Here is a 24,392-nt window from a genome sequence, read left to right on the forward strand (position 1 = left end):
AATTGTTCTGTTTAGTGGAATTGGAATTTTCAGCCCCCTCTCTCTCTCTCTCTCTCTCTCTCTCTGGGAGACCCAATTTCACTCGCATTATTTGGTTTATTGATCTGAAGTTGGCGCTTCTCTGGCATTTGGTATTTACTTGTGGGAATCGGGATTAGGCGATTGACCGACCGTGTCGGTTGGGTCTGGGTGGTGGTGGGGGCTTAGAATCTCATTTGTTTCCATGTGAGGACCCTCTCCCCTTCTTTGACAAAACTCAGCGACTTAAAGAAAAAAGAATACATTAAAATAATTACAAGTGAAGCAACGCCAGGTGTTTGATGTGAGCGTGAGAGAGGGAGAGAGAGAGATGAAATACTGAAATAGTGATTAAGAAGCTTTACTTAACTTGGAGTTGGAGGATTGCTGGTAAAACGTGGAAAGAAAACGAATAGCAACGCCAGCTTGTTCTTTTCTGGACCTGTCTTTACAGAAATGATCCTACCTCACAACTTGCACCGATAGTGACTTGTACCATGGAGTCTCCCACACCATACAAAATAACATTACTCCTCTTTCTCTCTCTCTCTCTGTGAAAGCTAGGGCAGTTGAGAGGGATCACGAGAGTAGACTATTTGCCGGAGAAGCATCAGCCAATGGGATTGTCCCTGTGAGTCTGACATTGGCCCATCAATTCATGCGCACCCATTAGGATTTGGGCATGTAATTACTAAAGATTAAGGTTTAAAATATCTATACAACATATATTTACTTTTGCTTTATATTTGATGTTTTTTGAAAGAGAAATATTTGACTTTGTATTGTTTGTTTGTGAGAAGTAAAATAATGTAGGTAAGAAGTAAGAAGCAGGATGATTTGGTTTTCAAATGAGAGGTAATTGATGTAAGAGAAAAGTGGTGTAAATTTTGCATCAGGAAGAGCGCAAGTTATGGTTACAAACAAACATATGCGAGACTGAACCGGGTTCAAAATCTGTACCCAATTCAGTTTTTCACTGCAAACAAACAGGACCTTTTTTTATTGCCTGAGGTTTTCATGGGGTTTTATTGTTTAGACATAAAGAACCCCCTTAGCTCTCTGTATTTTGCGTTTCGGTGGATACAAAAATTGATATATATATATATATATATATATATATATATATATATATATTGTATTATACGCATCGATATGTTGCAAAATTCAAGCATAGGGAGTAAATGGATGGATGTATTTCTGATTGCAATATCAACACGGTAAAGAAACACCCTACCACCTACCAGTCATACCCCATCGATCAAATCAAGACTACTCCTGTTCTCCACAACCTTCGTTGTCACTAGTCGTTTCTTCCCCAATCCCTGAGAGAAGGAACCCATATAGGACGTCAATGGGTTGTAAAACCATTTCCACCACTGGACCATGGGTTGAATGGTTCACAATCTGGTTCAACCACTTGACTGGTTCAAATAATGAAACAAATCATACCAAAATAAAAAAATAAATGGTTGCACAATTTACATCAAAATAAGCTTAAAACAATATATATTCTAAACACCCATGAACACATATTTTGCCTAAGTTAGACAGGGTCAATATTGCTAAGAATTGGGCATCACAAAAATCGCTTCCACTACTGATTTCTGGTCCAACCGGCCAGCAATCCGACCATCCGATCCAATCCTGGTCTAACAACATTTTGTGTTACTTTAGCTAGCCAAACTATAATCCAAACTGGAACATCGTCTTGGATGCATCAATGCAACAGACTTGTTAAATTCCTGAAAAAGGTATCCAACCTAGATGATGAGTTTGACAGATCCAAGTGTCTTCCCCATACAAGTAACTTCAACTACTAGTAGACCATTGTCATCTTCCTCCCTGCATCAATGTCCTCAGCTCATCATCTTCTTTCCCCATTCCAACTCGCCTTTGCAACAACAACAAGCAAAGGCTTGGATTTATTCATACATCCACTGACTTCTGATTTCTTGGATGTACTAGATTAGAAAGAAGACATTGTCAGGGGGGAGCTTCTGAAGGCTGAGGAAGGATGGTGGTCCTTCAGCTCAGCCTTGTATCTATCCTTGGGGGGTTGTTTGGCTGAACTGAGTTGTTTGTTTTTTAATTTGTTTTCTAGTGTATAAAATTAAATGATAGGGCTGCGAGCCGTATCCATTTGCCCGATTTAAATTAGAATCCGACCCCATTAGGCTCAGTTTGGAAGGAGTACAAATATAATTTATAGAGTGCAAAACTATGTATTTTATATTATTTTGTATGGATTTGTACTGTACCTATTTGTATTTGTACTCCTTCCAGGGGCAAATTGATAGGCCGACCAGCCATTGAGTAACTACAAACCGAGATAAAATATTCCAATACAAAAGTACTTTGTCTATGGGAATAAAATTCTAGTTAATTTCTGATGCACCATACCTAAACTATGACTTATTCCTAAGTTCTCCAGTCTCCTTCTTTGGGCTTACTGCAATGACCAAAAGGTAGAGAGAAAACTGAAATGCTTGAGATGGGAAGCTCCAAATTTAGGGAAAAAACTGGTAGGGTAGATCTTTTCATAACGCATCCCAGAAGAGGAAACAATCACATTCCTATTTGTGGAGAGTAAGTATGGAGACAAAGACCAAACTCGGTGCATCAACCAATACGGAAGGTGCAAATGACCATACCATATGTCAATTTGGTGCTTGAGAAGTGCAAAGAAAGATAAAAGTTTTTTTTTTTTTTTTTTTTCTTTTGTTATGTAGGAACTATGAAAAGCCATGAACAAAGTGTTGGGTGTGGATCCAGCCCATATGGAGGGGCCCACCCACCTTTATTTGCTCCCTAAAGAAAAGGGAACCGAATAGTGGTAAAGTGGTCACCACATTTTCGGTTTTTTTTTTATTTGAGTGGCGTCAAATTAGTAACCACCGAAAAGAGAAAACAAAGAAGAAAAAAAAATACAGAACCAAAAAGAAAGGTTTTTTTCTGGTTTTTTGAGTTTTGTGAAGAAGAGGAAAAAGATAGCTCTTGTTTCATTCAAGATCAAGTTTAGAGGTGCTTTTCAAGCCCGTTCTTGATGATATTAAGTGTTGGAGTTAAGAATCCCACTCCAGTTCGGATTTGGTGATTCTTCTTCATTTTCTCTACTTCTCAGTTCAGATTTATAGTAACCTGGTGAGATCTAAACTTATGTTTGTATTGTATCCACTTTGCGTTTGGTGATGTTAATGTTGTTCTTGTGAGCTAAGAATTGTTTTCTTGGTGTTTGTAAGCTTCTAATTTCAACTAGAGAAGACTATTATATCCATTAATTTTTGAATTAGTGGAAGACTCTTATGGACCATAGGTCCCGTGGTTTTTTCCCGATTTTGGGGTTTTTCACATAAAAATTCTTATGTGCTATTGTGTCGTGATTGTTATCTGTTTTTTAGTTACTTGGATGAATTGTTTACTTGTTATTATTGTTGTTGGCAAATCCATTTTGACACACAAATTTGGGGGAAAGATTCTTGCTGTCTTAGGATTGGTTTTACATTCATTTCTGCTACTATAGGGTAACTTGCCCAATGGTGGTATCAGAGCCAGGTTGGCTGAAATTAATTGTTTTTGTTAATACAAATGGAGGAATCCTCGAGTGTTACGATAAAATTGGTTTAATCAAATTATGCCATTTGGAAACCCAGAATGGAGGACATTCTTTATTGCAAAGATTTGTACCTACTCATAAGAGGTGATGAAGTAAAGCCAAGTGATAAGTCAAGTGATGAATGGGGAATCATGCATAGAAAAACTATAGGCCAAATCTATTGACCACAGTATTTTTCACCATGTTGCACAAGAAACTAAGGCTGATGTTTTATGGAAAAAATAAGTCTATGTATGAAGGGAAAACATGTTTAAACAAGGTTGCCTTGATTAGAAAACTAGCACACTTGAGATATAAAAATGAAACTAATATGTCTGAACATTTGAGTGATTTTCAAGCTTAGATAAATCAATTGACTACTATGAAATTGAATCTGGATGATGAAGTGCATGCCTTATTGTTACTTAGTTCCTTGCCTGATAGTTGGGAAACCTTGGTGGTTTCAATCAGTAATTCAACCCCTAATGGTATAGTAACCATTGACACAATCAAAGATGCTTTGTTGAATGAAGAGTCAAGGAGGAAAGAACAAGGGACTTACTTAGAATCTCAAGCTCTTGTAATAGAAAAGAAAGAAAGACAGGGAAGAAGTAAGAGCAGAGGTTCTCATAACAAATATGATAAAACCAGAAGAAAGTCTAGGTCTAAGAAAAATATCATTTGTCATCACTGTAGTAAACCGGGACATTACAAAAATGAATGTAGAGTCTGAAAAAGAAAACAAGCCAAAGGGAAAGGTGAAGACAAGAAAAAAGAAAAAGATACTATAGCTATTGCAGCCGAGGGTGATGTTATTGTTTGTGATGATAATATCAACTTTGCATGCCCAGGCAATGAGTGGGTCATAGATTTGGGTGTTTCTTTTCATGTTACTCCACATGGTGAATTTTTCACAACTTACACTACAAGTGATCTTGGACATGTTCATATAGGGAATGCTGGTACATCCAAGACTGTTGGCATGGAAGACATTTGTTTAGATAGCAATACTGATTGCAAATTAATTTTGAAGAATGTTAGACATGTTCCTAATATTTGCCTAAATCTGATTTCCACTAGCAGGTTAGATGGTGAAAATTATGCAAATATTTTCAGCGATGGAAAATGAAAGCTCTATCGGGGCTCACTCATTGTGGAAAAGGGAAAGAAGGACAACACCATTTATGTGATGCAAGCAAGGTTGAGCAAATGAGAGGTGAATGTAATTCATGATTCATCCATTGAGTTTTGGCACTAGAGGCTTGGACATTTGAGTGAAAAAGGGAATCAAATACTTTCTAGATAAAATTTTCTTCCTGATGTGAAAGGTATGCCTCTTGAAACATGTATACATTGCTTAACTAGCAAATAGAGTAGAGTTGCATTTCATAAATTTTCTCCATCTAGAAAGCCTCATGTTTTAGATTTAGTTTACATTGATGTTTGTTACATGAAAGATAGATCTTTTGGTGGTGTATTATATTTTGTGACATTTATTGATGACCACTCTAAAAAAGTGTGGACATTTGCCTTGAAATCTAAGGATCAAGTATTGGATATTTTCAAGTATTTTCATACCAAAGTTGAGAGAGAAACAGATAATAAGTTGAAATGCATCCGAGTTGATAATGGTGGTGAATATAGGAGTCCTTTTGAAGAATATTGTAGGATCCATGGTATCAGGCTTAAGAAAAGTGTTCCTAAGACTCCTCAACATAACGGAGTAGCAAAGAGAATGAACAAAACAATTACTGATAGAATCAGATGCATGTTCTCTCATTTTAAATTATCCAAATCCTTTTGGGGTGAGGATATGAGAACTACAGTTGACCTCATCAACCTTTCTCCTTCAGTTCCTTTGAATGGAAATACTCCTAAAAGAGTTTAGATAGGGAAAGCCATATCATATAGTCATTTGAAAGTGTTTGGCTGTAGGGCATTTGTTCATATTCCTAGATATGAAAGATCCAAACTTGATGATAAGGCTAAACAGTGCATCTTCTTAGGCTATGGGTACGAAGAGTTTGGGTATAGGTTATGGGATCCAGTGGACAAGAAAGTGATCATAAGCAGAGATGTTGCTTAAGGATCAAACAGTTGAAGATATAGAGAAAATTGATAAGTCAAAATTCTCTATTGATGTTCCAATTAACTTAGATCCGGTTTTTCCACCTACAATTGATGGTGATCATGGGGGAGCTGTACCAAATGAACATGATGATACAGTTAGTGATGAAACTCCTATAAATGAAAATTAATAGGAAGTATAGAATGAACATGTATCTCCAATTCCTTTACCACAGGTTCAACTTAGAAGATCAACTAGAGAGAAAACCTTCCACTAGGTATCCTCCATATGAGTATGTGATGCTAACAGATGGGGAGAGCCAGAGACTTATCAAGAGGCTATGTCACATGACAAGAAATATGAGTGGCTGAAAACAATGCAAGAAGAATTAAAATCCTTGCATGAGAATCACACTTATGATTTGGTGAAATTACCAAAGGGGAAAATGGCACTAAAAAACAAATGGGTTTATAAATTGAAATCTGATGAAAGTGGTTCACAACTAAAATACAAGGCAAGGCTACTTATGAAGGGTTTCAGTCAAAAAAATGGTATTGACTTTGAAGAAATATTCTCTCCTATGGTGAAAATGTCTTCTATTCGAGTTGTGCGTAGACTAGTTGCAAGTCTAAATTTGGAAGTTAAACAACTTGATGTGAAGACTGTCTTCCTTCATGGTGATTTGGAAGAAGAAATCTATATAGGGCAACCAGAGGGATTCAAAGAAAAAGGAAAAGAACATTTAGTGTGCAGATTAAAGAAAAGTTTTGTATGGGTTGAAACAAGCACCAAGACAGTGGTACAACAAATTTGACTCCTTCATGGTTAATCATGGGTACACTAGGACCACTTCATATCATTGTGTATTTGTAAAGAAATTTTCTGATGGTGATTTCATTATTTTCTTACTTTATGTTGATGATATGTTGATAGTTGGACATGATTCTAACAAGATTGACAAGTTGAAAAATGAGCTTAGCAAGTCTTTTGCAATGAAGGACTTAGGACCAACTAGACAGATTCTTGGTATGAAGATTTCTCGAGATAGACAAAATGGGAAGTTATGGTTATCTCAAGAAAAATATATTGAGAAGGTTCTTGAGAGGTTCAACATGATCAATGCAAAACCAGTGACTACTCCACTTGCAGGTCATTTCAAGCTCAACACTACAATGTCCTATAAGTGAGAAAGACAAAGCTGAAATGAAGAAAGTGCTTTATGCTTCGGTAGTTGGCAGTTTAATGTATGCTATGGTGTGCACGAGGTCAGATATTGCTCATGCTATTGGTATAGTTAGTCGATTTCTCTCTGACCTCGACAAAGAACATTGGACAACAGTAAAATGGATATTCAGTTATCTCAGAGGTACTTGTCAGATATGCTTATGCTTCGGGAATAGTAAAGTCATGTTGGATGGGTATACTGATGTAGACATGGCTAGTGATGTTAATTCTCGAAAGTCCACTTTGGGATATTTAATGACTTTTGCAGGGGGAGCAATTACATTGCAATCCAAACTTCAAAAGTGTGTTGCATTGTCTACTATAGAGGCTGAATACATTGCAACTACAGAAGCCTGTAAGGAGATCCTATGGTTGAAAAAGTTTTTACAAGAATTGGGTATGGAGCAAAAATGATATGCTCTTTATTGTGACAGTCAAAATGCTATCTATCTCTCTAAAAAACCAACTTTCCATTCAAGATCCAAACATATTGGTGTAAGGTACCACTGGATTCAGGATGTGTTGGATATGAAATTGTTAAACATTGAGAAGATTCATACTGATGAGAATGGTGCAGACATATTAATAAAGTCATTGCCTAGAGACAAATTTGAATTCTGCAAAGAAGTTGCGGGCTTGATGAAACCTCCCATATGAGTTGGAAGGGGAGAATTGTTGGATGTGGGTCCAGCCCATATGGAGGGGCCTACCCCACCTTTATTTGCTCCCTAAAGAAAAGGGAGCCGAATAGTGGTAAAGTGGTTACCACATTTTCGGTTTTGTTATTTTTTTTGAGTGGCGTCAACCACCGAATAGAGAAGAACGAAGAAGAAGAAAAATAAATACGGAACCAAAAAGAAAGGTTTTATCTGGTTCTTTGAGTTTTGTGAAGAAGAGGAAAAAGTTGGCTCTTGTTCCATTCAATATTAAGTTCGGAGGTGCCTTTCAAGCCCGTTCTTGATGATATTAAGTGTTGGAGTTAAGAATCCCACTCCAGTTCAGATTTGATATTCTTCTTCCTTTTCTCTACTTCTCGGTTCAGATTTACAGCAACTTGGTGAGATCTAAACTTATGTTTGTGTTGTATCCACCTTGCATTTGGTGATGTTAATGCTATTCTTGTGAGCCAATGATTATTTATTTGATGTTTGTAAGCCTCTAGTTGCAACTAGAGAAGACTATTGTACCCATTAATTTTTGAATTAGTGGAAGACTTTTACGGACGATAGGTCCCGTGGTTTTTCCCCGATTTTGGGGTTCTCTATGTAAAAATTCCGGTGTGCTATTGTATCATGATTGTTATCTGTTTTACTGTTACTTGGCTGAATTGTTTACTTGTTATTATTGTTATTGACAAACACATTTTGACACACAAATTTGGGGGAAAGATTCTTGCTGTCATGGGAATGGTTTTACATTCATTTCTATTACTATAGCGTAATTTGCACAACACAAAGTCTATTTTGAAGGAGGGGGCATGCAACCAAGAGAGGTTCTCGTCAGAAGATCATGTGATTGCAGTACAAATTTCATTTGAACTAGTGTAAATGTCTAAAAGTGCAAAAGGATTGAGTATAAATTCTGGCTTACTTTTGCTTCAGATTTGATTTTGTCTTATTTTTAGTGTTAGTGAGTACAAATGAGACAAAAGGTATAAATTTTGTATAATGTAGGACCGCATATCAGAAATTACAAACAAATGGAAACAAGACTGAACCAGGTCAAATTTTGCATCGAATCAAAATTTACACAGCAACCAAACGCAATGGATCAATGAAGAAAGATCCATGATTTGTTTTAAGAAATGATGGGAGGGGGGTTTGAAGGGGCATTGGCAAAATTGTGGGCGTCTGTGACTCTATTCTATTGAAACAACCCAAGCATAGGCTGTACTCTTGGCCTCCTGGGCTTATAATGGGCAAAACTAAAGGGTTGCGACACAAAATGATTGGTCACAGCCCATAAAACAATTATCAAGTTTGGTTGATAAAAAGGACGAATGGGCTGTGAAGTCCAGCTGGTATGCCTAAAAGGCGTGACATCAATACAAGATAGATCTGTTCTTGGAATGGCAACGGGGTGGGGTGGGGTGGGGCGGGGCGGGGACGGGGAGCCTCTCCTCATGCCCGTCCCCATCCCCATTAACGGGGACAAGGTTATTCCCACGGGGATCCCCATTCTCCGTGACTTTTTATAATGTTAATTATTTTGGTTTTGTTTTTTATTTTATTTAAAAAAATAAAAAAATAATTAAAATTAACAATCCTATTAGAAAAGATTCAAACATATTCAACCATATTTTTAAAAATATTAATATATAGATGTATGTGTACATATATACATAATATAACGTATGCATACATATATACATATATATTAGTGGGGATCCCATGGGGTGAGGATCAGGGTCCCCGTGGGGCAGGGAGTGCTCTCCCCGTCCCTGCTAATGGGGATTAAAATTTCCCCATCCCCGTCCCCGTAAGGGGAAAATCATCCCCATTCGGGGCGGATCCCCATGGGGATTGGGAAAATGGGAAAAATTACCATCTCTAAATTCTGTTCATGGGCCGGCTCAGACTTGGCTTTTTCTAAGCCCCAAAACGAAAAAAAAATATTCTATGTTTCAAGCTACCATACCATGTGAACATTGGTAAGCAAATTTCTAATAAGTGTTTTATAATCAACAACTAACCAAAATTTAAAATTTCAGGCTACAAAATAACACAGACAACATGACCTCTAATAAAAAAATAAAGAAGCAAAATAATCTCCATAATGTAATTTCACACTATGGCCATGTTTGGAAGTGCTTATTTGGGCCATTAAGCACTTATTGGTATTTGGGAAATAAACATGAAATAAGTGTTTATTTTAAAAATAAGGGCTTATTTTTAAGCCCAATTTTCCAGTTTTTTTAAGTGCTTATACAATAAGCATTTATTCATTTTCTTTCTTCCAAAATTGTCCCTAGTTGAATTTTAAAATACCACTTGTAAAATTATCCCTAATTAAATTTTATAAAAGTACTTTTATAAAAGCACTTTTTTTAAAATACTTTATGAAAGCACTTTTATAAAAGTATTTTTATGAAAACATTTTTACAAAAGGACTTTTATGAAAGCACTTTTACAAAAAAACTTTTATAAAAGTACTTTTATGAAAGCATTTTTACAAAAGCACTTTTATAGAATTACTTTTATGAAAGCATTTTTAGAAAAAGCACTTTTATAAAACTACTTTTACGGAAGCAATTTTATGAAAGTATTTTTATGGAAAGCACTTTACAAAAATGCTTTTGTAAAAATGCTTTCATAAAAGTACTTTCTTAAAGTGCTTTCAAAGGGTATATTTTGAAAATTTGAAAGAAAATGAAGGACAAAATAGTCACAAATACTTATTTAAGTACTTATTAGAGAAAAGACTACCAAATGCCCAATATAAAATAAATACTTATTTTAAAAAAATAAGAACTTGAAAAAGTTGGATGCCAAATGCAAATAAGTGCTTATTTGAATAAACACTTATATTTAACTTAAACACTCCCAAGCATGGCCTAAAGTACCCAATGGTTATGTTGTACTCACGTTGCCAATATAGCTGACACCTGTAAATGTGAATCAACATATATATATATATATAACATTATATGGATTGAACATGCATCCAGCCGTGGTTGAATTCAATGAGACCAGATTTAGAGTATCCCTGAACTATATATTAATACAGAATCATTATTCATGAAACCATGCACATGTCCATATCTATGAGCCCATTCCATCCAATGCTGTTATTTGGACTTTGGAACACCGGATTCTTGAAGTAAGGGCAAGAACAAATAAGGATCTTGTTGGGAAAAAAATATATAATAACTTTGTCTTGATTTTCTTTACTTAATTTCTGGTAATCCAATCATCTATAAATTAGTGAAATCTAAGGGATGAAAATATACCATTTGTATTATTTCCTTCTCATTTAACCTTTTGCTCGCATTGCATCTCGATTTCTTTCTGTCAAACAAATATTTCTTGTAAAAGACAATTCTTATGATAATATATATAATAACCAATTTTACAAATGAGGGAGATGTAATCTTCACCTGCAGTTTAATAAAATGCTCATTTGTATATGGTTTCCCACCATTTTCGTTAATGACATTGTCTACGAGAAAGAGTAATTTTCTAACTTGCAAATCACACTTATTTTCATCCTTGGTCTTGTTATCAAAAAGTACTACTCGATGTTTACATAACTGCAGAATTTCCTGCATCAATAACAACCAGAAAATGAAAAGGAAAACTCAGAAATATTTCACGTTCACAACATTTTGATATATTCAATTAATTACTCAGAGATATGTAATTTCTTGTATGTTAAATTCATGGAGAGATGAGAGATTGAACCATATTCATGATTTTTCTTGTATCGATCGACTTTTCCTAGATGTTTTAAAACTCAAATTGTTTTCTTCTCTGAGTCATTAGGTTAATGGTTCAATCATCTGGATCAACTGATCAACCGGAGGTATCATCAACATAAAAGATTCAATTAAAAAGGTATATAAAATAATACAAGAATCTAGTAAAGAATCCCCACTGAACGGGTCAGATGGGTTAACATAGGTGTACAGTAGGGGTGCAAATCGAGCCACATTATAAAAACAAATGAAAATGATGCCCATTGATTGGTTGTAAGTTTTCCTGTATCATATCTTTCCAGCAAAATAATCTAACCCTTTCGATATCATAGATTTAATTTTAATAAGGCATTGTAGTGGAAAGGTTTCAACCAATCACAACCCCTGTGAATCTTGATGAAAACCCACTTGATTGGTTCTTACTTTTATGATTCCAATTGATTGGTTGTAAGTTTTTCCAGTATCATGTTTTTCCGGCATCATAGTGTAAACCCCCCCCCCCCCCTCCCCTCTAATAAATTAAACCTATGATACCGGAAAGATATCAAACCGGAATGGTTTTAACCAATCACAACCCCCTGTGAATTTTGATGAAAACCCACCTGACTGATTCCTACTTTTATGATGCCGGTTAATTGGTGGTAAATGTAAAATTTTCTAGTATCACGTCTTTACGGCACCATAGTCTAACCCAGAAATAAAGTGATAAACCAAATATAAAGACCACAGAAGGTTGATTAAAGATTTTAAGTATTACCTGGAAAGGCTTAGGACATTCAGCCAAGTAATCCTGGAATTCTTTATCAGCATCATCATCTTCAAACAAATCACCACCAGTAAAAACAATAATCATGTATTCTGTAATTTTCTGTCCAAACAGATCTTTTATGACTTGAATTGCAGCTTCTTCCTCTTTTGAGAAACGAGTGAAAGCACAACAGACCAGAAGCATTGCATGGATACCATTCTTTGCTAGATCAATACACTTAACAATCTCTTTTTCAACAGTTGCAGAGTCAACTGAAAAATCAAATAGTCCTACAAAACACTTAATCATGTTAAGATTTTATGTCGCACAGCAGAAGCCTAAAACCCTATTAGGCTCAGTTTGGAAAGAGTACAAATGCAAATATGTACAGCATAAATGAATACAAAGTATAAGGTTTTGCACTCTACATATTTGCATTTGTACTCCTTCCAAACTTAGCCTTAGAAACTAAAGCAAAATAGAAAAGGATTGATCCATCAAAATAACCCCACCAGGAGTGTCAATGACATTCACAGTTTTGCCATCTTGCAGAACAGAAGATTGCATCTCAGTAGTCTTTCCAACTGAATTAAAACCATGTTGTGATTTGAAGGCATTCCTTTTAAGAATGCTATTGCCAGTTGAGCTTTTGCCATTACCAGTACGCCCAAGTAAAACCATGGTGATATTGTTAGGTGAAGCCATTCTAGAAGGTATAAAATTATCTGCACAAGCATTAGAAAGAATGAATTGAATGAAGTGAACATTGAGTTCTAGAACATGTTTTTAGTTTCAATTCAAGATTTCTATGTAGAATATCAGATCACCCAACCTAAAGTTATATTGGAATAGAGGATGGTAATGTTGTGTTTGGTTTGATAGAAAATAAGAGAGAGAGAGAGAGAATTAACAAAAAAGTCAAGGGAAATTTTGTTACAGATCCACTAATAGGCCCATGGGACAAAGTAATTAAAGAAATATAGGGGAGTCATTGGGGTGGATAAGGGTCAGTTGTTGAGATTTTTGTGGATAAATATTTATTTGGGGTCTGTTAAAATAATAACATTATAAACAAGACCAAGTACTCTTCTGTACAAATTAAAGTTCTAAACTCCAGATAAAAACTCTCAGATTTCAATGGCAGAAAAAAGAAGAAGAGACACTTCAACATCATAAAGGAAAATTCATTGAAATTAACAATCTTGGCTTAGGCAAAAAGAAACAAACCAGCTTGGTAAACTATGCAATGATTTTCAGTAAGGATGGGAAACTTTACTTTAGAAATCAAAGGGTTCTGTTTGCTTGAAGACTCTAGGTTTCTTGAGACAGAGCTTGGGTGAAAAATGCATAGGCATAATCCAAATTTATAAGGGATAGTGGAAGCTTATCACTTGAGGGTGATTGGTTTGTCATACATAGTTGATGCCATTACATTATTCGAATGCCAAACTAGACTTCAGAATTTATTCTTGAGACCAAGAATCAGCTTTTTTTTTTTATTTCTGATGTTATGATGGCATATATACGAGTAGTGAAAAAGGCTCATCAACAACAAAACAATCTTCCATGTGGAAAATTGGTTTGAGGCTCAAAGTTTTCTCACAAGTTCTTAGTGCTCGTTGAGGGTTGAAGTGCAGCAGATTCTGTGTTTTTGAGGTAAGCCCCACACAGGCAGCCTATAGGCTATGTTTATTGAAAATTTCTAGAGCCCAAACCAGTTGTCAGTGAGTCATTTTGAAGGGCTGTCCACTTTGACCTTTTTAAGTAGTTTATGCCCAGTGCTTCAAAGCAGCTGAACCAGCTTAGCTAATTCTTCACTTAAACTCCCAAACAGACCATAAGTTTAACAAGTTTAAATCTAAAACCCCTTGCCATGTGGCAAAAATAAAACATGTAATTAGGATACATTAATTTGATATTAGAATATCAAAAAACATTCAGTGGCAAAGACATTACTTGTCCAAAACAGTAAGAAAAGGTGTAGTAGTACAAGGATGATGTGGATGGAAGAATTGAACGGGTGGTGAATCTAGACGGTCCCTTACCTGATAATCAGCTTTCTTTTTTCATGGGAAAATTCCAGTTTAGTACCCCGAACTTTTGGGGTAGTGTCAAGTTGGTCCCTGCCGTTAATTAACTGTTGAAAATGTGAAAACTGCCCTTCTTCAAAAGAAGACACTGTTCATTATCTTCTACCTTAAAACTGAACCGGCTGAGGTATTCAAGATTCCGGACTGAATACAACTCATGAGATTAACCTTGAAAGGAAACCCTGATTTTTTATCATCTGAATTCAACATAACTTCTCATTTGAGGAAGAATCCACTATCTTCCCCAAAAGCAACTTTAGCAAGAGATCATACTTCTAACTTATCAGAATTATACTTCTAATAGGTTTTGTACTCACCTGAGCTCCAGCAAACTCTAACTTGTAGCCCTTGGCCAAGAGATCATCAACAGCTTGCTTAGTCTCAAATGTAATAAATTCAAAACCATGAGAACGGCTAGTAGCATGGTCCTGATGTTCCTTGACCTCTCCAAACTTTGCAAAGAAATATTTGAACTCATCTACCCCATTCAAAGTGAAAATAAGATTTATGCTTGGATCAAAAACAAGAAGTTAACAAGCCTACCAGATGTCAAACCTAAACAAACTGAAATTGCGAGCTTGTATTAGATAGATATTATATTTTATATATTTATGCTACATACATATATGCAATATTATAATCCAATTGCAGCTTTTAACAAACTATAACTTTCAATATAACCAGGGCAAGAAATTTAGGTCCTCTGGCACGAAATCCTTACCGTCTGGCTATCTACGACCTTGGTAGTGGGAGAAGTACTTTTCCAGTCTGCAGATTGAGAAAATCTCCATTTCGTTGAACACCGTAGTGGTAAGAGAGAGGCCTGGGGTTATGGAACCAATTGAAACACTCGACAGTTTCTTTAATATTGAAACACTTTGAAGAACAGGAAAAAGCAATAAATTGGGGTTTCCTTTCAAGGTTAATCTCATGAGTTATACCCAATCTAGAATCTCAAACACCTCAATTAGTTCAGTCTTAAGGTAGAAGACAATGAATAGTGTCTTCTTTCGAATTCTTTTGAAGGGCAGTTATGACATTTTCAACAGATAATTGATGGTCAGTTAACGGTAGGGACCAACTTGTCACTTTTTGAAAGTTTAGGTACTACAAAAACATGTTTGAAAGTTTGGGTACTAACTCAACACTACCCCCAAATTTCAAGGTACTAAAGTGGAATTTTCCCACTTTTATTGGTAGAAACTTAATAAACAGTTTAAATTGGCCAATTCATCCCTCTACAAGTCAAAACCCTAGATCAAGATTCCATTTTAACCTACTTTATTGGTCAAAACCTGCAAACCCTAGATCTACCCCTCTAACCCAACTTCAACCCATCAAACACCACTAATAAACTCTAGATATCACAAAACACTTATCCATCAGTTTCCAATTCAAAATTCTTCTATTTACCCCTCCATCAAGCCAGGATTCGATCCATTCATTTTGACCAATCAGACCCACCAGTCAATCGAGGACCCTTAGAAGCTCCACCCTGTAAAATCTCATTAGAAAAAAATACCTTCATTTTTCCCTGGTCCCCTCCTAATTTCCTCTTTCCTACCCCTTCTCTCTTCTTGTTTTCCTCCACTTACTCATTGTTACTATGACTGAATGGATCACCACCATTGGCTAGACCAAGCAGCAAGACCTCCAACATTACTTGTTGCTTCGATCAATGGATTCCCTTCCACTCAATCAACATCACAGAAGCTACTCTCCCTGTTATGTCGTTCTTTTCTCCATCCTTCAAATAAATTCCATTCGGTTAGCTTTTCTTTCTCTATTGGTATTTCATATCTAACATTTTTTTAAATACTATGAATACTGTCTTCAACTTTTGGTCAGGGGTCCGGTTATCAGTTTGACGGTCCAATCGTTTGATTTGAACTGTTGGTCCGTTTTGACAAAAAAATTAAAAAATTTGAAAAACGGTTAAAACAATTTGAATGGTTTGAACAATTAACTAGCTAGTTCAACGATTTACTGACCAAAATCAACGGTTTGGAGGAAAAATGAAACTGGTGAAGTAATCAGTTCCCAGTTTTTCCAGTCCAACCATCCGATTCGGTCTGATTTTGAAAACCATGTTTCCTAGCATGCATGAGTTTGAATTCAGTAGGCAGTTGACCCATTGATGGGGAAGGGGTAGAAAATTAATAGAAACTAGCTCATTAAACAATTAATTATACTTTTTTAGGCAAACACGTTTCTACATCACCTTAGTAATTAGTTCATATGACTTTTGTTTTAGCAATATTCAGCTTATAACACCATTTGATAATTCCATGCCGTGTTCATGTCATTTTCTTCGGATTTCCCAATGTGGGCTCCATCTAATAATGGAAATGGGAGAGGGGTGCTTAATTCCTTTCCTCTCCACCTAAGCTAGTTTGACAAATGCACTCAACGTCTAAGTCATTATAAGACAATGTTTTAATAAATATTTATAATTGGAATTATTCTGGCTACTAGTTTCTGATTCTACTATTTGATTCAAATGGATGGCCCGTTTTAATAAGAAATTTAAAAAAATAATTGAAATAAAAACGGTAAAAAACCATTGAATGGGTCATCTGGGTTTGCAATTCGACCACCCAAGTCAATAAGTTATTGACCAATTCAACAGTTTTTGACCAAGAACCGGATTTGGGGAAAAATAGAACCATTGCCTGGTGGTTTCTGGTCCGAACGGTCCAACCATCCAGATCAACGGCGATTTGAAAATCATGCTATAAGAAATAATGAAAAATTATCTTTGATAAATATTACTAAGGAGGTCAATCACTCCCAATTCATTGGCTATTCCAAATCAGTCCAACTGAGATGTTTTCCAATGCTTAAAATCAACTTTCAACATTCACTAGGTAGGAAGAGAAAATATAGTTAAAAGTTAATACCCAGAATATAACCATGACAATTAAGTAGTGATGGATTTGTTTCTTTTAACTGAAGATGAAGGACTCAAATCCTTGTTGACTCACAGTTTACATTACTATATATATAGTAATTAAAGGACCTAATGCCGTCTGTGAACAATATGGTGGATGGAGTATAATGATCAAGTTTCAGAACTCATTAGAAGACTCTAGCACAAGTGACGTCTTTGATAAACTCAAATTGTGCATGTTTTCTTTTCTTTTATTTACTTTTGGGGTCAGAGCAGAGAACAAGTGAATTTATTGCACTTGATTACCCCAAAAAACTTGAACTCACAGGGAGCCATCTCAGTTAATGGGCCTGAGTGCGGGGCATGATTTTGATGAATTTCTTCTCTTGATTTTTCTCTGTCTACTGCATTGGATGGTGCAATTCTGCTTTGGTCTTGTTCTGTTTGAGGCTTGTCTCTGGAGTTCATCCCAACCTGCACAACAAATAACATTGTGAATAGAATAGATGACTATGGTGAAAGACAACCAAATATATATAAAATGGTTAGAACTTGTGAATAGTTTGCCTTCAGTCAGTGCAAAGCCCGTTCGAACAGCTTTACAGCCTTGCATTGGAAATATCTTGGTACTTATATGCTTTATTTTAAGGGTTTGTACTGACTGAAGCCGATCTCGACATGTCCCTGGTTAAATAACCATCTCTCTATGGTGGGAATGGGTTAATCGTCCAATAACTGATAAAAAAAAAACAGTGATCCTTGTGGGCATTCCACCTCCACGGAAAATATAAAAATTAAGTAGGGGTGAAACTTGGGTAGGATCAGGTTGGATTTTTGTCAAAATTTGAATAATTCCGGCCCAAAGCAATGTAAAATGCTAACTCGAGTGAACATGGGTTGCACCTAATCCATGTAGGATGGGCTTTCCTGCAATGAAAAGAACATGATCTGTTTGGGAAGATAAAGCACTTGAAAGTGGTACTCATATGCAAATTTAAATAAGTGCACAAATTTAAATAAGGACTATTTTCCCAATGACCAACTGAAATTTTTGAAGCAATAATCGTACATGTTTAATCTGATCAATAAAACATATTCAAGGACTTCACCTAATAGTTTAAACTTTTAGGTTGAATGGTTCGTTGAAGATAGTATCAGAACCTATTCGACCAAGTGGTTTAGTGTTCAATCCTTGTTGCCCCATTATAATTAATTAAATTTCTATACAAAATACGGGTGAACCTATAATCCACACTTCAACCCCAATAGACCCTTGCACAAAGGGAAATGTTAGAAAAATAAAGGTGAATTTTCATTGGATGGACTTTGTTAAGTTGATTTTATGACAACCAAAATAGAAGGCTTTCCATTAAGACTTCTGCAATTACTACTAGTATTTTCTTTACTTAATTTCTGGTAACCCAATCATCTATAAACCACTGAAGTCTGAGGAATGAAAATATATACCATTTGCTTTACTTGGTAGAGTTTTTCATCATTTGGCTTATGCACCTCTTCTTGCATTATTGATATCTTTTTTCCAGTCAACACTTTTGACTCAGCTTCTTCCTTTTCCTTGCCTTGCATCTCAGATTCCTTCTGTCAAACAAATTAAATTAATATTGCTTGTATAAGACATCTCATGATAATATATATATATATATATATATATATATATATTATAACAGCTGCCAATTTAACAAAATCTTTACCTGCAATTTAATAGAAGGTTCATTTATATATGGTCGTCCACCATTTTCCTTAATGACCTTGTCTACGAGGGAGAGTAATTTGCTTACTTGCAAATTTCTCTTATTTTCATCCTTAGTTTTGTTATCAAAAAGAACTACTCGATGTTTACATGACTGAAGAATTTCCTGCATCAGTACAACTAGAAAATGAAAAAGAGTACTGAATAATGAATTAATAAGATATAATGCAATATTGTAATGTTCTTCTTCACCATTGCCATGGTTCACATGTGAATGATCATGCTAGGCATAATGAGAAATTTATCCAGATTTATGAATTTTCTTGTTTGCCCCAGTCTTTTAAAATCTGGCCCATATGCTGTTGATTTAACCATTTGGGTCAATGGATTGACCCAGATCAACCCATGATGTCATTAATGTAATAATAATAATAATAATAATAATAATAATAATAATACAAAAATCCAGTAATTAACCCACTGAACAGTTTAGATGAGTTTTAAAAAATGGTAGGATTGCAAGTCAGGCCAGGTTAGGTCCTTTAAGGAACAAATGAGAATGAAGTGAATGATCCTGATTTATAAAACTAAAACGAGTAGCAAGGTGCCAATCAACTGGTCGGTAAGGTCTCCTGCTGGTTGTAGAGGAGACATGGGATCGAATTCCACCTGCACTTATGCTGGGGGTGATGGGCTACCCTCGTTTTGTAGCCCAAAAATAAATAAAAGAAACTAAAATGAGTAAAGAACATAAAATATGAGAGAGAAATAAAGGGTATTTTTTTCATAAAAAAATTAGTTAATAGGGCCTTTTTTAAAGTGTTTTAATAAGGTTGAATATTAGTCTATCATGGTTAATTTTGTGAAAAGTCCTTAAGAATTTTCCCACAACTAGGGTGCAGGTTTGGCCAGGTTAGGTTCCTGAGGTCAATCCTAACACAACTTAATTAACCCTAACTCAACCCTAGCCGGCCCAACCCTAAGTTCTACCAAACAGCCTAACAGTGACCTAAAGGAAAGGTATGTGTCTTATAAATATTTAAATATAAGTGTTTAACAGGGGGGTCTCTAAAATGTATCAAGTGGAGGTAAGATTTTAACCACTGAGATGTGGGGCGGGAGATTCATCATGCACCCTAAAAAAAGTGGGGGTAGGTTTAAGAAAATACCAGAAAAATTAGGGGTGTTTACAGATTTGAAAAAAAAAACAAGAAATATAACAAATTATAAAAGAATTTCCAAATAACCTTATTTCTTTTAGAAAATCTACAAATAAGACAATCATATGTAGGCCATGTTTGGGAGTGCTTAAAAATATGTGTTTACTGGAAATAAGTGCTTATTTAGGCAAGGACCACACCATTAAGCACTTATTAGTGTTTGGAAAATAAGCCTGAAATAAATGTTTACTTTAAAAATAAGGGCTTATTTTTTAAGCCCAAATTTCCCACTTTTTTCAAGTGTTCATACAATAAGCACTTACTCAATTTTTTTCTCCCATAATTGTCCCCAGTGAATTTTTAGAATACCAATTATCTCTTTTACAAAGGCACTTTATAAAATTACTTTTACGAAAGCACTTTTATAAAGTATTTTTACAAAAGCAGTTTTGTAAAAGTACTTTTACATGAAAGCACTTTTAAAAAAGTACTTTTGTGAAAGTATTTTATGAAAACACTTTTATACAGTACTTTCACGAAAGCACTTTTGTAAAAGTACTTTTATGGAAGAACTTTTATAAAAGCACTTTTACAAAAATACTTTTATAAAAACACTTACAAAAATACTTTTATAAAAGCACTTTTACAAAAATACTTTTATAAAAGCACTTTTACAAAAATACTTTTATGAAGGTACTTTTATGAAAGCATGTTTATAAAAAGTACTTTTATAAAAGTATCGTTACGAAAGTATTTTTATAAAAGCACTTTTATGAAAGCACTTAAAAAGTGCTTTTACAGAAGTACTTTTATAAAAGCACTTTTACGAAAACACTTTTATAAAAGCATTTTTACATAAGTGATTTTATAAAAAAACTTTTACAAAAGCACTTTATGGAAGTGCTTTTATCATAGTACTTATATGAAAGCACTTTTTGTAAAAATACTTTTATAAAAGCACTTCTATCAAAGTACTTTTATTCATTCACTTTGGATTTGATGCTTTGAAAATTTGAAAGAAAACGGAGGAGAAAAGAGTCACAATTGCTTATTTAATTGTTTATTGGAGAAAAAGACCACCAAACACCCAATGTAAAATAAGTTCTTATTTTTTAAAAATAAGCACTTGAAAAAGTTGAGTGTCAAATGCAAATAAGTACTTGTTCAAATAAGCACTTATTTTTAAAGCAAGCACTCCCAAACATTGCCGTAGTGAAAAAACAAATATAAAGACCACAAAAGGTTGATTCTATTACCTGAAAAGGCTTAGGGCATTCAGCCAAATAATCTTGGAATTCTTTATCAGCATCATCATCAAACAAATCACCACCAGTAAAAACAATAATCATGTAGTCTGCAATTTTTTGTCCAAACAGACCTTTTATGACTCGAATTGCTGCTTCTTCCTCTTCTGAAAAACGGGTGGAAACGGAATAGACCAGAAGCATTGCATGGATCCCATTCTTTGCTAGATTAATACATTTAGCAATCTCTTTTTCAGCAGTTGTAGAATCATCTGAAAAATCAAACAATCCTGCAAACACTTGATCATGTTAGGGTTTATGTTCAGCAGAAGTCAAAGTAGAGAAAGAATTAGTCAATCAAAATAGCCCCACCAGGAGTGTCAATGACATTCACAGTTCGGCCATCTTGTAGAACAGATGATTGCATCTCAGTAGTACTTCTAACTGAACTAGAACTTCGTACTGTTTTGAAGGCTTTCCTTTTAAGAATGCTGTTGCCAGTTGCACTTTTTCCATCACCACTACGCCCAACTAAAACCATGGTGATATTGTTGGGTGAGGCTGTGGCCATTGTAGAAGCTACAAAATTATCTGCACAAACATTTACAGAAATGAATTGAATGTAGTGAACATGGAGTTTTAGAACATATTTTAAGCTTCAAAGAACTCTATACATGTAGGAGATAACCCATCCTAAAGCTGGAATAGATGATGGTGATGCTGTGTTTGGTTTGATAGAAAATAAGAGAGAATTTCAACAACTTTCTAGAACTCCATGTAGGAGATCACCCATCCTCAACTTTCTGTTTCTATCAAACCAAAAGTACAGCCTAACCTCCAACAAAAGAAAGAACATAATTGGAGCCTCTAAGGGGGTATTCAATAATATGAATGCTTTTGTTTTCACTTGTTTCCGAATTTCCACAGTACCCAAGATAAAACAAATATATGTTCTAAAATTATTTTTGAAAAGTGAAAACAAGGTATATGTTTGGCATCGATGCTGCAGTTGCAGCACCATTTTCTGCTGATGTGTGGCTTGGAGCTCCGTTTTCTTAGAAAATTGTGTCTTTTTTTGTTTGGAATCGTTGTTGCCAGGTAGGACGTTTCCTGGAGCAACAACAATTTTTTCTGTTTGGTACCAATGCTCCAGGAAACGTTTTCTGCACTTCTACCCATTATCCACTGCCACATCACTGCCCTGTTGGCAGCAACGAGTTGTAACTCCAGGGAACGTTAAATTTGGCGTTGCTCCAAGCCATGCCTTCCCGATTTCTAAGACGTGGCTTGGAGCACTGTTTTCTATGGAAAAATGGTTCTAAACAGATGGTTGTTTTCTAGAGCACCGTTTTTTTCCTACATGGCACTGATGTGGCACCATTTTCTAGAGCAACAATGGCTCCAAATAGACGCAAGATGGTTTGTTTCTAAAAGAAAACCATGTTTTTGAAACCATCAAAATTATACTTCTTGAAACAAAAACAAATTTTCACTCTTCAAACATTTGAAAACAAAAGCACGTACACAAGCAAGAACATATTTATACTTCTATGTTTTTGTTTTGAGAAACAATCTATTTTCTAACCAGGCACTTTCGATTTGTTTTAGGAACTGGTAACAGGAAAAACAATTCACATTAGAGAACATCCCTTAAATTATCTACAAAATGTTGGTGCATCACCATGTACAAATCCAATCCTATAACATTACAAACAGGATCAAGTACTCTTCTATACAGACTGAAGTACTGAACTACAGATGTAAACTCCCAACAATCAATACAAAAGATGCAATCAATATTCTGTGACCATAAGGCCTCTAAATAGGGATTTCAATCACAAAAAAAAAAGAGAAACAAATTAGGGTTTCAGCATCATAATGGAAAATCCATTGAAGTTAGGATATCATCAAAGAGAAACAAATTAACCTGCTAGTTGTCAGATGAGAAACTATGTAATGAAGTTTGGGTGAAAAACCTGCATAGGCATAATCCATATTTATAAGGGGTAGTGGAAGCTGATAACCTTGAGGGTGATTGGCGTGTCATAGTTGATTCCATTGCATTATTTTGATGCCAACTGCTCTTAGACTTTAGAATTTAGGTTTGAGACCAAGAACCAATTCTTTCTTTCTTTTTTCCCTGATGTTAATGTTACGATGGCATATATACGAGTACTGAAAAAGGCTCATCAACAACTAAGGAATCTTTCATGTCGAAAATCACTTTCAAGAATAAAATTTCCCAGTTATTTCTTAGCTTGCTGCCTTCCTCCCTTAATTGGACAAGTTTCAGCTTACAACCCCTTGCCATGTGGCAAAAATAAAACATGTATATAATATTTGGATAAATTTGATATTAGAATATATATCGAAAAATTTTGAATGGAAAATATTACATGTCCAAAAGAGTAACAAAAGATTGGGTATAAAGCTGATGTGGGTGGAAGCATTGAACAGGTGGTAAATCCAAATGGGTTCCCTACTTGGTAAACAGTTCAGATTGGTCAATTTGTATTCATCCCTCCTGCAGGGCAAAAGTATGGTTATTGAGGCTCCATTTGAAAAGAGTACAAATACATACAAAATACAAGGTTTTGCACTCTATATATTTGTATTATACATTTGTATTTGTGTTCCTTCCAAACTGAGTCTATAGTGCAAAATCTTATATTTTGTATTATTTTATATGTATATGTACTGTATATATTTGTATTTGTATTCCTTCCAAAATGAGTTTAATGTCCTCCCAAATTTTAGCCTTAAATCCCTTGCCATGTGGAGAATTAAATCAGCTCGTCCTTTCAGAAAAGCAAGGTTTTTAAAACCAAACTGGACAATGAGTCTGTCAGGGGTCCGGTTCCCAGGTCGAATGGAAAACAATAAAAATAAAAATAAAAACCGCCAAAACCGTTAGACAGTTCGACCACCCGGGTCAGCGGTTTGCTGATCAAATCAACAGTTTTTGGCAAAATAAGAGTTGGTTCTGGGGTAAAACGGACCAGTTCCTGATTTTCCTGATCCAACCATTCGGTCCGGTCCAATTTTGAAAATCATGCAGATCGAAAAGTTTAATTTTAAAGTATCAAAACATTCAATAGCCAATATTACTTGTGAGTACACTAGTAAAATATAGGATACAATGCTCATGTAGACTGGAGATTTCCAATTTTTCCGGTTTGACCGTCCGGTCTGGTCCGATTTTGAAAACCATGCAGAAAATTTTAATTTTAAAG

At 35.2% G+C, this 24,392-nt stretch overlaps 1 protein-coding gene across 5 annotated transcripts; it reads right to left on the reverse strand.

Annotated features, from left to right (window-relative positions):
* Positions 1-26: 26 nt before the first annotated feature.
* On the reverse strand, positions 27-23,152 carry LOC104601461 (uncharacterized). Of its 5 annotated transcripts, none has more exons than XM_088898624.1 (11): positions 23,087-23,152; positions 21,532-21,750; positions 21,172-21,449; positions 18,757-18,921; positions 18,512-18,643; positions 17,371-17,518; positions 12,577-12,789; positions 12,074-12,354; positions 10,999-11,163; positions 10,852-10,909; positions 27-655 (listed from the first exon to the last, which is right to left on the reverse strand). In XM_088898624.1, the coding sequence occupies exons 2-10, from the start codon at positions 21,728-21,730 to the stop codon at positions 10,871-10,873; spliced, it is 1,620 nt and encodes a 539-aa protein (XP_088754750.1). In that variant the 5' UTR covers positions 21,731-21,750; positions 23,087-23,152; the 3' UTR covers positions 27-655; positions 10,852-10,870. The 5 variants fall into 5 exon arrangements, with proteins under 5 accessions (XP_088754750.1, XP_010263097.1, XP_088754751.1 ...); XM_010264795.3 differs by lacking the exon at positions 27-655 and adding an exon at positions 1,190-1,340; XM_088898625.1 differs by lacking the exon at positions 27-655 and adding an exon at positions 1,568-1,760.
* Between the last annotated feature and the right edge of the window lie 1,240 nt (positions 23,153-24,392).

The sequence above is a fragment of the Nelumbo nucifera genome, chromosome 2 (genome assembly GCF_055504915.1).
Source record: "Nelumbo nucifera cultivar China Antique chromosome 2, China Antique-T2T, whole genome shotgun sequence".
NCBI lineage: Eukaryota > Viridiplantae > Streptophyta > Magnoliopsida > Proteales > Nelumbonaceae > Nelumbo > Nelumbo nucifera.

Coding starts and splice junctions, on each gene's coding strand:
- LOC104601461 (XM_088898624.1), bottom strand. CDS start 21,730: ATGGCCACAGCCTCACCCAACAATATCACCATGGTTTTAGTTGGGCGT. Junction 21,450..21,531: donor GAATGTCATTGACACTCCTG/GTGGGGCTATTT, acceptor AAGTGTTTGCAG/GATTGTTTGATTTTTCAGAT. Junction 12,790..17,370: donor ATTAACTGAGATGGCTCCCT/GTGAGTTCAAGT, acceptor ATGCTTGTGCAG/ATAATTTTATACCTTCTAGA.